This window comes from Podarcis erhardii, assembly GCF_964252035.2.
Source record: "Podarcis erhardii genome assembly, chromosome: 4".
NCBI lineage: Eukaryota > Metazoa > Chordata > Lepidosauria > Squamata > Lacertidae > Podarcis > Podarcis erhardii.
Window position 1 is genome coordinate 14,506,106 of NC_138508.1, and position 13,169 is coordinate 14,519,274.

Sequence of the window (13,169 nt, forward strand, 5' to 3'; positions counted from 1 at the left end):
ACATCAAACGTACATTTATTTTTTTTGTTCTGACAAGTTTTTCCAGTGGGATGTGTGCGTCTCTGTCATATGTACCCAATTTGCATTACTGTATTTTAAAACTCAAGTTCTTTATGTTGCTTTGCAACATCTTCAGCATTTTGTACATCACCTTGGGGCGTGAAGATTAAATGAAACAGTGCCCCCAAGAGTGGAGGGAGAACACAGCCTTATCCCTCAGTTTGCTCAATCTTCTTTTAAAGACATCCATGTTTGTAACTCTCACTGCCTCTTGTGGGAGTTAATTTGACAGCTTAACTATGTGCTGTGTGAAAATGTTCTTTTTGTTGGCCCTGACTCCACTAGTAGCCAACTTCAGATTGGTTTCTGCTCATCTGGGCTTCTAAGTTGCTTAGCTTCCACCATTCTGGTTAAAAGAAAAACTGCTAGCTAGCACACAACCTTTGAGCGGGCTTTTCCTTTCTGCTGGACAATGGGATTTGTGGCTTAAACAAAGCTCCTTCTACAAAAGGCTGCTCGGCTAAGCTTGGCTGCTCTTTGCTGTAGTTAGGTACCTCATGAGAGATAGGTCCTGTTCCATATGAATACAAGGGGAGAGAGAGGACCTCTCAACATCCACAAACAACTTTGGGCATGGTTGAGTGTGTAGAGAAACAGTGTAGGGCTGACCACCTGATTTTTTGAGCTGGCAGGGCTTAGGTCCTAAACTTGTAAGCACAGTCTTAAGTACAAATACTGCTTCTTTTGTGGAAGTTACCATCAAGGCTTGGACATGCAACCTATTTTCATTAGTTCAGGCATCCCCTATAGAAGTGAAGGGAGGAGTGCTCCCTCTAACATAGAAAAGCACCATTTGGAGAATTCCAGTCTGGTCTTCTCCCTAATACATAGCCTCAACAATACGGCCCAGTCAAATTTTATTACCTCAATCTTGACAGGTCATTGGGCATAGCTGAACAAAATAAAAAATAAAAAATGGCACAAGTGTGAAGTTGGCACAATTCAGGCATTCCCCCTTTAATGGCAAATTCACCCACCCCCAAAGGGTTTTTAACCTGAGCACAGGACTTGATGAAATTGGATTTAGAAGGCTAGCTGAGCCCTAAATGCAAACCATGTTCAGCTGTGTTTAAAAGTTGTCCACATACATCTCCACTAATGCAATGGACCAAGTTGCAAAAGCAGCCAAAATGTCAATCTCCACTCACAGTGTATCAAAGCACATTTTACCTTGCAAAATGGCACCAAAAATCCAAACAGACACCCCCCCACACACATCCCAACCCACCACTGTAGACCTTCATACTATAAACAGAAGTTCTGTGGAAGCTGCATTTTATTTGAAAATCCACCTTTTTTTTTTTTTTTGCTAACGTACTTTTAAACATTTTAAACAAAAATAGAATCTGCGGAGACAATGCAGCAAGTATGCTTAATTCATGTACAGAATTGCTTTCATGCCTTTTGACTATCCTTCTTAAGGCCCCAGATGCCACCCAAACTGGTATGATTGTATTTACACAAAGCACCGATCAACAGTGCTGCTTCAAATTCTGCAGAAAAACTAAAAGGGTTCCTACAACATTGAAAGGCCAACCCCACCAGGAAGTTCTCCTGCACAAGCCCCTCACCAGACCGGACTGAATGGAGGAGCTTCTGCTGGGGAACTTGGTGGTTGGGGTTGTGCCCTTTAGTAAAGACACAACTTCTCTTCTGAGTTTATTCTATTTCACGATACATGATCATGGAGCTGGCACTAGCAAATAAAGAAGAAGAAAAGATCGAAGGCTTTTTTTCCCCACGTAATACCTCAGAAGTTTGTATCGGGGTTTGCTTGGTTTTTGTACAGAGAAGAAGGAAAGTCTTTAAAAATGAAAGCAATTCCTCACATTCATTTTGGAAAGGCCGTACGTCAAGTGTAAGATAAATGACATGCCAAGCACAAAGCAAGGAAAAAAGTTCATCCCAGAAGCACCAACATCTGGTCGAGAAATTCTGTGCTCCTCCCAACCAGTCAGCTGTTTTTTCTCCCCCCCCCCCACCCCTTGCCAAAATCCTTAACAGAACTAATTCCCATGGAGTTTGGACAATTGGTGTTTTCAGACCATTGAACGTACTCAGTGCTCTGTGTAGTTTGGGTGTGTTACTGGAGTGAAGATGCACTCTGAATCAGAATAGTTCTCGTGAATAAAAATGGGAAGAGAGGGAGGGAGGGAGGGGGGGGAAAGAAACTCCAAAAGGGAGACATACTGTATACATCCACGCTCATTTCCCCGCAAAGGAGGCTTTGTGATACATTGTTACTTAAACTGATAATCATAAATAAATACAAACAATAATACATAAAGGAATGTCTATGCAAACGGAATATATAATTCTTTTTTTAAAAAGTTAAAACTTTCCATTATTGAGTCTAACATTTGCGATGACTGCAGAGAGGAAATGGCAGAATTAAAAGGGTGTTTTCGGATTTGATCCCCTAGAGAAAGTCGTTGGAGTTAACGGTAAGAGGATGCCCAGCTCTTTGTTCCAAGCGGCAGTTCCAGGTGCTTGTTGTACCCTTCATGGCAAAATAAGAGGCTTCCTTTTGTGTGTGTGTTATTGACGGAGAGTGTTAAAATAGGTGGCGAGTTACTGACATGATTAGAAGTCACCAGGAAGGGGGAGAAAGAAAAAGAAACACAGATCCCACACCAAAATTGTGGCAATTCTTGGTTTTATACCGAGAGTGCTGCGGGGGTTCAAGGCTGCCCTATGTTGTTGGTGCTCCTACTGCTGTCGTGGGGCCTTGTGTGGTTTTACCAGGCCGTTCTAGTGAAGAGGAGAGCTGAGGCATCAGTTCTGATTTGGCTGGAAAGAAGGGTCTGTTGTTGAGCACGGGTCTTTCTGGAACTGTTCCTGTCCCACCCCTTCTGGTGCGGTTACATGAATTGTATCTGAGGAGACAAGAAAGGCATCCGTTTTACGAGTTTGCACAACTAACCTGCCCTCCCCCTCCAAACGTCCATTCACTGGCCATAGGCTAAGTAGGTTCCAAGGTGGCAGACCAGGAATACAGAGATATATAGCGCTTCAGTATAACGAAGATCAGCATTTCCCTATTGCATGTAGAATGTGCAGGTCTATTCCCATTCCCAGAGAGCCAGAGGGCACATTGGCAACGACTGCACTTGTATCGCCCTCTGGGGCGATAAGCAATTAAACTGTGGGCTGCAACCCTTGAGCTGCAGCCGAGAGGATGGGAAACTGCGGTCATAAAACTGGTGAAGGAATCTCAGGTCATTTCTTCAGGAAACGAACAGAAGACAGCATTATGGCAGTTACAGGAGGGATTATGGATTTCTATATAGTACGTCAAAGCACATCTCTCTTGAAAGAGACTAGGGCTTTAGACCTAGGAGGCTATGCAAAAAACAAAACAAAGGTGTTGACAAGAGGTGGGGGGGAAAAGGGAATGTACATTTTCTGGAGCATGGACATTCCAATAAATGGGAACGAATTATGCAATGACAGCCTGTCAATCCACTTGCCTTCTTCCCACAATGTGCTCAGTTGCAGGGCTAGTGAAGATTCTGTTCTGGAGAATGTGAGGCTCAGTTATTTCACATGGGGAAAGAGGGTTGGGGTGCATGAGAAGTCTAGCATTAAGGGCAGAGAACCTGTACCCCCTCCAGATGCTGGTGGACCACCTCGAGGCTGGATTACTGCAACACATTACATGTAGGGCTGCCTCTGAAGACGGTTTGGAACCTTTAGCAGGTGCACAATCTGGTGGCCAGCTTACTCACCAGGCAAGGCGGTTTGAGCATTATTTACACCAATCCTGGTCCAACTGCACTGGCTGTCAGTGAGTTTCCGGGCCCAATTCAAAGTGCTGGCTTTGACATATAAAGCCCTAAACAGCTCAGGACCACAATACCTCAAGGACTGCCTCTCCCCATATGAACCAACCTGGACCCTGCGACCATCATCTGAGGCCCTTCTTCATGTGCCTTATCCACGAGAGGCCTGGAGGGTGGCAACAAGAGAACGGGCCTTTTCGGCAGTGGCTCCCTGTTTCTGAAATGCTCTCCCCAGGGACGCTCGCCTGACATCTTCATTATGCATCTTTAAGCACCAGGTGAAAATGTTTCTTGTCAACCCGGCCTTTTTAAAGGTGATTGTGGGAGGGGGGCTATGAGTTTTTGTTTTTATTCTGCATTCTCATTTTGTATTTCTCTGTTGTGAACCGCCCTGGGATCTTTGGATGAAGGGTGGTATAATAATAATAATAATAATAATAATAATAATAATAATAATAATAATTTTCTTCTCTTGCATCCCACATTAGCAGCCGTGGTTTATAGCAGGTCACAGAATAACAACATGCAAATTTACAAAGCCCCAGACTGTGTCATTTTAATGTGAGGATGAATATTGCTAGGGACGTTAGCAAACGAGGCATTATCCGAGCTTGCAGTGCCCCCAGAGTTAACATGCAATACCTAAATTGTCCTATAAGAAATCCTGGAGGGAGAGCTCTGCAAAAGGATCCTTCCCTGAAGCTCTGTGTGGACTCTGAGTGGATGGGCTGGATGCTGCAGACAGCTGGGAAAGAAGATGTCAGAGAAGGAAAGAGAAAAAGAAGGCCTCAATGACAGAAATATGAAGGCAGAAAATGTAGTGATGGAGAGGAGGGGCTTAAGAAAAAGGTAGTTAGGACTGAAGTGGGCTGGTTAAAAAGAAAAGGTCTGATTGCATGCTAAGTTGAAATCTGCCCCAATGGTATGACAGATGCAGACATTAGAAGGTTACCTATAGGCAAAGGTGAATTTCTGGCATGTGACTGGCAGAAATCACCAGCACTTTATCCAGAGGGTATGGCAATGGTCTCCAATAGTTACCACTCCCAACTAGGCACAACAGAGTGTGTTTCTGAAAACAGCAGAAGCTAGACCTGAAGTTAGCTTTCAAAACAACCTATGACAACCAGGCCTCACTTAACATTTATTTACATTCCATGGATGGCCAATGTGCAGCGTTAGGTGCCAAAAGCTGCATAAGCAGCAGAAAGAGGGCGGTATGTGTCTGGCTGTATATCCTTATGTTCTCTTGAGAAACATACGTATCTGTATTAACATTAACCATGAAAAGTACCATACAAACACTTGTTCACTGTTAACTGCTGTGGTCTTATACTTTCTCTGGTACAGGGGGAAAGTGGGGCCTGAAGGACAGAAGTGGCTTGCAAGGGATGAGGTGGACAAACATGGGCCAAATGAGCCTTTCACAGCCAAGTACTCCGTTCCTTGAACAGCAGCAATGCATTCTGCACGGGCACACTTTTTAAGAAAAGAAAACCTGATTTCCAGTAATAGTTACATGGCGTAATTGAGCGGGGAGGAGAAGCCTACTGTTAGAAAGTGAAAATCCACTGGGCAGCCTGACGCATGCATGAAGCAGCCCTTTGTATCCAAGCCCAGGACTCTCTCTATTAAGAGCATAACATTAGACCATAAGAAGACCCTGCTGGAGCGGGCCAAAGACCCATCTACTCCAGCATCCTGGGCTCACAGTAGCCAACCAATGCCCATGGGAAGCCCACATACAGGACCCGAGTACAAAAGCACTCCAACTGGCAACTCCTAGCAACAGGTTCTCAGAGACGCATGACCTCCAACAGCGGAGGCAGAACACAATCATCATGGCTTGTAGCCACTGACAACCTGATCCTGCATAATTTTGCCTAATCCCCCTCTGAAGCCATCCAGAGTTGGTGGCCGTCTCTACTTCCTGTGGGAGCAAATTCCATAGCTCTACTAGGCTCTGTGTATTTTTGTTTTGTTCTTCCGGAATGTTCTCTCCCCACGCCCAAACAATTCAGTTTCCTCAATTTGCTTGGATCAACACAGAACGGCAAACATCCACCAGAGGGAGAGTCAAATGCAGCTGACAGATGGGTACGGTCTTTCTGTTTTGTTAGTGCACATTCCTGCACAAAGTGCAAGGGACTGCCTCCCCCGCCCCCCCCCCCGGTCACATTTATCGCCCGAATGATCTGCACAGCATCAATGTGTGCAATTGCTTAACCTATACATCCCATAGCCGTTCACTGGCAGCATACTTGTTTTATGCAAGATGTAGTTTATTTGTCACGGACAGTTATTTTAAGATACGGCCACTTCATGGCCATTGCTCAGACCTATTACCAAGCCCTCACCATCCAACTAGCCCCTTCCTAAATGTTCATGGCTGGTCTCCCAGCTGTGACCAAAGATGGCACATTGGAAGGCAACTTCAGAGCTCTGGAGAAGATTTTGCAGTGCATTTCCAGTCCTTGGTGATGGCAATCCAATTTGATTATTTCAAATAGAAACACCCACACCCACACACCCTGATTGATTTGTGTTTTTTTATACAGTGGTGCCTTGCAAGATGAAAAGAATCCGTTCCGCGATTCTCTTCGTCTAGCGGTTTTTTCGTCTTGCGAAGCAAGCCCATTGACAGCTTAGCGGATTAGCACTATTAGCGGTCTAGCGGCTTTTAGCGATCAGCTGTTAAGCGGCTTAGCAGCTTAGGAAAAGGGGGGGGAGCGAAAAAAACCCACGGGAACTCGCAAGATTTTTTCGTCTTGCGAAGCAACCCCATAGAGAAATTCGTTTAGCGAAGCACCTCCAAAACGGAAAACCCTTTCGTCTAGCGGGTTTTCCATCTTGCGAGGCGTTCGTCTTGCGGGGCACCACTGTATATAAAATCAAACACATCTACTAGCCTTCTTTGAGACTAGGGAACATTTTTTGGCTTCTCTTTGAAAGAATCAAATCATTTCAGTCACTCCCAAGGAAGTTATTATAATCAAAATCCTTGAACAGTGATAAATTTTCTTCTCTGAATGTAAGAAGTCGCCTCCCCTTTTGTACAGAGAAAGAATAATCATGGGAACAGTCAGGTGCAATTTTCCACACATGAAAAAGGCGAGATGCAGCCTCTGACGCAGTCCTGGTTCACCCAGCACTCTAAATGTTCCAAGTGGCAAGAAGCCTCCTGGTGGCTATAGTAGCTGAAATATTTTAACAGTTGCTACAGCCACCTGTGAAGAAGCTCCTTCCAACCTTTGTGCCCCCTGCTCACCTCCAAGAGCACACCAAACAGGAGAGTTGACCTCCTTTTCCCTCTGTTGCTGCAACAGTTATGGAGCAACAAGCTCTCTATGGAGAGCTGCTGCAGTTGGGAGCCGGTAGCTTGAGGATGGGGAAACTGGTGCTCCAGATGTTGGTGTACTACAGTTCCCATAATTCCTGGAGTCCAACATCTGGAGAGTCACATGCTCCCCATCTCTGCTGGCTGCTACAAGCCTCCTACCACACAGAAGCCAAATCAATAGACGCCTACATGAACTAGGGCTTTCCGTTTCTGAGTTTAAGGGACCATTGGGCTAACCAAGGCAGAAACTAAATGTTTTTTTTTTCTTCTAGTAGGCGGTGTCTGGAGATGATTAAGTGGATATGGAAGAGGAAAGCAAAAATTATGTAGATGAATGAAGAGGAGGGAGGTTCCATGAATGGTCTCTTTCAGCTTCATGGCACTGATGGAAGTCAAGACTCATCCACTCAAGTTAGTTTTGCAACATGCTCAGTTCGTGTTATGTGGAAGGCACTCCCGCTTGTGCTGTTTTGCTAACAAAAGAGCTGCCAAGACCAACAGGTGACCAAAGGGGAGACGCTCTTTCAGAACCCTGAAGCAGGCGCTGGGTACACAATGCGTCTAGTATGGAGGAACAGGGGGCAGAGCAAGAAGCCAAATACTGCCAGGGTTCAGAGCAGCAAACAGGCTCCCACAACGGGCCTTTGTTCCCTTTCCCAAGAAACGCTAATAAATCTGACATCAGCACAGTAAAGCAGAGTGTAAGGAGGAATGACAAACAGCTCCATCCAGCAGCAAACTCAGCAAGTGCCTCAATTAAAGGGTACATTTCCCAACATCTGGGGTTTCCAGAGGAAACCTATTTCCTCACCCATTATGTACATAGTTAAGATAAATCTAGACATTCACAAGAGATGCATAGTGGAAACTGCTGTAAGACATGTCATCACTTCTGAATATGTGCCAGGGAAGAACAGCAGACGACATAATGCTTCCACTGTCCGGAACGAAACTACCAAGCAGGATTTGACCCAGGTCTTCTCCCTGATATACTAGGATTTTTATGAGTGGGTCCTTTACATATCAAATGTTCCCCAACAATGCTAGTACCTACTTGCATTCTGAAGTGGCAAAGTCCCATCTTCAGGAAGGCTTTCTAATTTATGCATCCAGCTGAACAGCCAAATTATCATTCCCTGCTTACTAAGGAACATAGAGCTCCTTCCCCAAAGCTATTTTAGACTTACAAGTGAAAGCCACTGCACCTTCCATTGCTTTAGGAAACTATTCAACAGACTCAAGGACACTGTAGGATTCAGCTTTTGACATCCCATCTCAATCTCTGGAATAACTCCCAAGAGTCAAATCTCACATTTTCTCACCAGGGAAATACAGAAACCATGCCCTATAACCTAATATTTACTAAGAACTGGATGCATTCATGTAATACCTAGGTCAACATGAACAAATATACCTGTTTCTTTCAAAAGGGAAAAGAACTATAAACATCCAAATCAGGGAACAGTTTGGACCTCAGGATATCAAATTTTCTTTCTTCCATCTCAATATATGTGCCACTACCTTTGGAGTTCTCGGCCAAGCACATCCCTTTAGTAACACACAATCTTTGTTCATTTTTACTGAACCAATAAGCTTTAGATTGCTGTTCAACATATCATCAATAAATCACCAATGGGTGCAATCCACCAAACAGCCTTGATTCATTTTATGCAGGGTTACATCAGGGAATGTTCCATGGACAAACATCAATGAAGCAAAGTTTAGTGGCAGTGGCCAGCAGGCCTCTTCACTTGAAGTGCACCTGCTAGGGAGGGTGAGTTGTGTCAAATATTTGTCAGTCCAATGGCTGGCAGATCTGAAAGACCTACATTAATGTCCTAAGCTCAACTCCCAAGTATGCACAGCTAAAGAATAGCTCGTACCCACCACTCTAGATTGTCTCAAATTCTGAATATGTTACACAAGCAGTAAAAGAGGAGCCACAGAGTACAGTGCAAATATAAGGGATGAAAATGGGTGTGTGTGTGTGTGTGTGTGTGTGTGTGTGTGTGTGTGTAACAGGAAAAAACCAAGTAGTAGTTTAAAAGTTACAGCAGGCAAGACTCTATGATTAAACCTCTTGATTTCCATACTAGAATAGAAAAAGGAGAACTGTATGTGTCACATCCTACTGGAACAAGCTTGGGTCCTTTTGAGGGCAAATTTAGGGCTGATTTCAAAGGCGAAAAGTTACCTGCAACAAATGAACAAACATGACAATTGCACACACATCTCTTCTGCTGTGTACAAACGCATGCATGCCACCAATCAGTGCCTGCTACACTTGGCTAGCCTGTGGTTTTGTACGAAGTAGTACCATTGATGGAGGAAATTGGCACTCCTGAAGTGGCACCTAGAAAAGCTATGCTTTATCTGCAGCCTTAATCAGACTTTCTTCCTATCACCTCTTCTCTCTTTAATAAAGATCTAGAACACCCCTGCTAAAAACAGTGCCACTCTGACACCTTAGCTTAGCTTTTCAACAGAAAACTGAACAGTACTATTTGCTGCCTACTCTTCTGATGCTGAACTCTGGCTCCTCTCAGTCCCGGTGAACATGGCCAGTGTTAGGAACCATGGGAGTTGTAGTCCAGAAACATGGGGGGGGGGACACAACACCACAATGTTTGCCACTGCTAACTATGAAGAACTGCTGCTCCCTCTTCCTTACCATCCTCTGTCTCTTAATACCTGAAAGCACTCTCTTCTAATGACAAGATGCCTTCTCAAACTTTCCTTCAGCGCCATCTCTTCCTGGACTATCCTCACCTTGCTTGCTAAGGTCCTTTTGGCACTGTTAGCTTTCCTCCATCCCATCTTCACCATTCCTTCCTTGGGGCTGCAAGTTTCCCAGGCTGAGCAGCCTTAACGGTTGAAGCAAAAGTAATGCACCACCTGACAACATGACCAAATACACACACAATGCTCTTGTTGACTAGCTTGTGAGCTGCCAGAAGCAAACGGCTTTGTAGGCCAGTTCCACACCCACCTGGGCTCCCGATACAGGACCAAAAGGATTTGGAGGTCTCATGACAGGTTGGCTGTATATTAAGGTTGGTTGCGTCATTACTGGTACTCCTCCCATTTGGGATGGCTAAAAATCCAGAACAGCAAAGAATTAATTTCATGCACAGCTCTTTAAAAGAGACCACCACCAGAAATTGCCTCCAACTGTACAGTTTAGTTAGTGGCACTGTAAAGGAAATAATTAATGGAACATTTAAAAAAAGCTTCCAGCAACCAAACATTGGGAACTTTGGGTCTGTGTTCCTATGCACCTTTCCACGCTTTTAGATAGGCTACTGCTTCACGTTTCTACATTGAGCCGAAAACTTTGAACAACATCTAGTGTGATATACCAAGCTCTTTCACTTTATTCATTCCTGTACCAGGCTAAGATGTTTTCATTTTTTAAAAAGCTAAAGAGGAAATAAGACAGCAGCTATTAAAAGCAACAAATATCTTAAGACCAGCCATTAAAACACCAACAGGCAAATTTAAAATTTGCTCAGATAAAGTATCTTAACCAAGGATCAGAAGACTGCAGAGGGGGCCGAATAGAAATTCATTTAGATTTCAAATGCTGGGTTGTTAAAGAGGCATTGATTTTCCACTTAGCCCTGAACACTTTAGAACTAATCTGCAGTTTAGCTTCCTGTTGCATTTAGCACAAGGCATGCCCAATATCTGAGGCTAATCTACAAGGATGTCACCTTAAAAAGGAGTGCTTTCAAACTTCCTAAGTTTCAAACAAACTCCGTCTCTTGCCTGGTAGGAGCCTCTTTATATCTGCCAGAGGATTCTACATATGTTCTAGGATGGATACTGTTCCCATGTGGTGTTGGCCAAACCTACTAGGCTTCACCATTGCTCTGTATGAACAGAATGCCCTTAGAACACACACTGTATGGCTGCACATTTGTGGGGCAGGGGGAGCTGTTTTTCAAGGAAGCTCATTTCACCCTTATAGTCTCAGTGAGAAATGCTAAGGCTTCCTGGAATTTATTTTTAAAGTAGTCACTGTAACAGAAGATAGGTGGAAGTAAAGAACATTAAGTATTGCATTTTTTTGTCTGGCAAAGTGAAAAAGGTCAAAAAACAAACAAGTGGGGCTAAAATTAATCTGCCAGGTATGTGGCATCTTGTTCAACATATGTGTTGCAAGCACACCCAGAAACCCAAAGGAAATGGAAAGAGCAAGCTACGATAAAAGCGCTCCTAAAAATACTTCAAATGAATATAAACATTTACTGACCATTCCATACCCCATCATTCCTGTTGGCGTTGTAGCAGGATAGGCCATGACGGGCGGTGCCTAATGAGAAAGAGACAACCTTGAGCGGCATGCAAATGGAAAAGGCTTCACAAACAGCAATGAAATGCTTTTGACTGTAAATATGAGCATCTCTGACAGCTGATCAATTGATATCTGACAGAGCCAGAAACTGGCCAGTGAGCATCATGGTAACATCCTTGCAGGTAAGCCATTAGAGTTTCTTTAGCTGAACATGGCTACAAATGTACAAGGTAACACACTATATAGCTGGTGCCCAATAAGTTGGGAGGGCATCACTTCAGGCCCAGGATTGCTTTACAGACCATGTGAACCTAGCATCCTGGATAAAATAATAATAATAATAATAATAATAATAATAATAATAATAATAATTAGATGCTTCCCCAAAACAAGAAGTCGAGTGCTGTCAAACAAAGCCTCACTTGATGGGCTTCATGCAACCAGTAGCTGAATAGTCAAGGAACACCCCAGGCTATAAGCATAAAGCAGACAGCTGCCTGTCTGAACAGGAGCTGTTCTGAGTTTTCTAAAAAGGGCCAGGTAAAAAGTTTGTTTCTGCTTACAGCATTTATAGGGAGTTTTTTAATTTGGCATGTTTCTTTTTTATGTAGGACTCGATGTTTGTTTGTTTTGGCATATCTTGTCAGCTGCCCCGGAGACTTATATGGAAGTATAAATAGTTCAAGAAGATATTTTACATCAATGCACAAGTTGAAATCCCATTTTAACAAAAATATCACAGCCAAAAAGACCTCCCAGCATCTGAAAGGGACAGACTGGGGTGTTCTTTCTGCCAGATATTGTGATGTTTGACAGTAGGCGGGTAACTTATGAAGCTTACCACCTCCTCCAAACCAGTGATACTTTTTTCAAAAAAAAATCTGCAGTTCCATATGCAAGACAACTATTACAGGAACTGGGCTTCTTGCTTGAAGTAACTACTTTGAAACTCTGCTCAAGCCCTCTGGCTTTGACACTCTTGCATCATACACCAGAAGTCCTAGAAAGTGGAGGAATCTCTAAAAAATATGGCAAAGCAGAAAAATATAGACGCGCACAAGCAATCCTGGAACTTTTCCTATACAAACCCTCTGAGCTTAGGGACAAATAGAACAGCATTGTTTTGTATCATGCCCTTAATCTGTAAGAACTGTTTCCGTAGGAGATTTAACTCTCCAGAAACAATATCCCTACTCTCTGGGGTAGGGATGGGAAGAAAAGAACCATACAGTGTTTCAAAAATGTTTACTCCTTTGAACTGTAATAGCCACTGGACAATGGAATCCAACTTGCTATTGGCTAACATGGTTAATGAAATGACCATGATTAATATTCATACAGCCATTAAGCAAAATATTATGCATTTGCATACATATGGCCATACATTTGCTAGGCTTTTAGGAGCTGAAGGCTGGCTTAGGATTTCCCCACAATGAAGAGAATACAGGGAAAGACCAACAGTAACATGGAAGGAGAAACCAATTGGGCTAAACTGGGATCACTATAGTTAAGAGCTAAAGAATTAAAGTCGCTTAAGATTTTGGATGTAAAACAATACAGTTGCAATATCCACGTGTAAAGCAGATGGGGTGAACCACACACACGGTAGCTGTAGAAAAGCAGGAGTGAGGGAACACCCCACAGTCAATGAATAAACTTACCTTAAAACATTTGGAAAACAAACCCATTA

The 13,169-nt window shown here is 43.5% G+C and overlaps 1 protein-coding gene across 8 annotated transcripts in view; it reads right to left on the reverse strand.

The window, feature by feature from the left end:
• Positions 1-1,318: 1,318 nt before the first annotated feature.
• Positions 1,319-13,169, reverse strand: part of PICALM (phosphatidylinositol binding clathrin assembly protein) — a 72,650-nt gene continuing 60,799 nt past the window's right edge. For 5 of the 8 annotated variants that reach the window (XM_081860358.1, XM_081860355.1, XM_081860359.1 and 2 more), the window contains 4 exons: positions 11,438-11,497; positions 10,172-10,276; positions 4,485-4,587; positions 1,319-2,936 (listed from right to left, as the gene is read on the reverse strand). In XM_081860358.1, coding sequence (XP_081716484.1) covers positions 4,495-4,587; positions 10,172-10,276; positions 11,438-11,497 — 258 coding nt within the window. In that variant the 3' untranslated portion in view covers positions 1,319-2,936; positions 4,485-4,494. The remainder of the gene's footprint in view (positions 2,937-4,484; positions 4,588-10,171; positions 10,277-11,437; positions 11,498-13,169) is intronic. The other 3 variants (XM_081860357.1, XM_081860356.1, XM_081860354.1) reach the window with 2 other exon arrangements.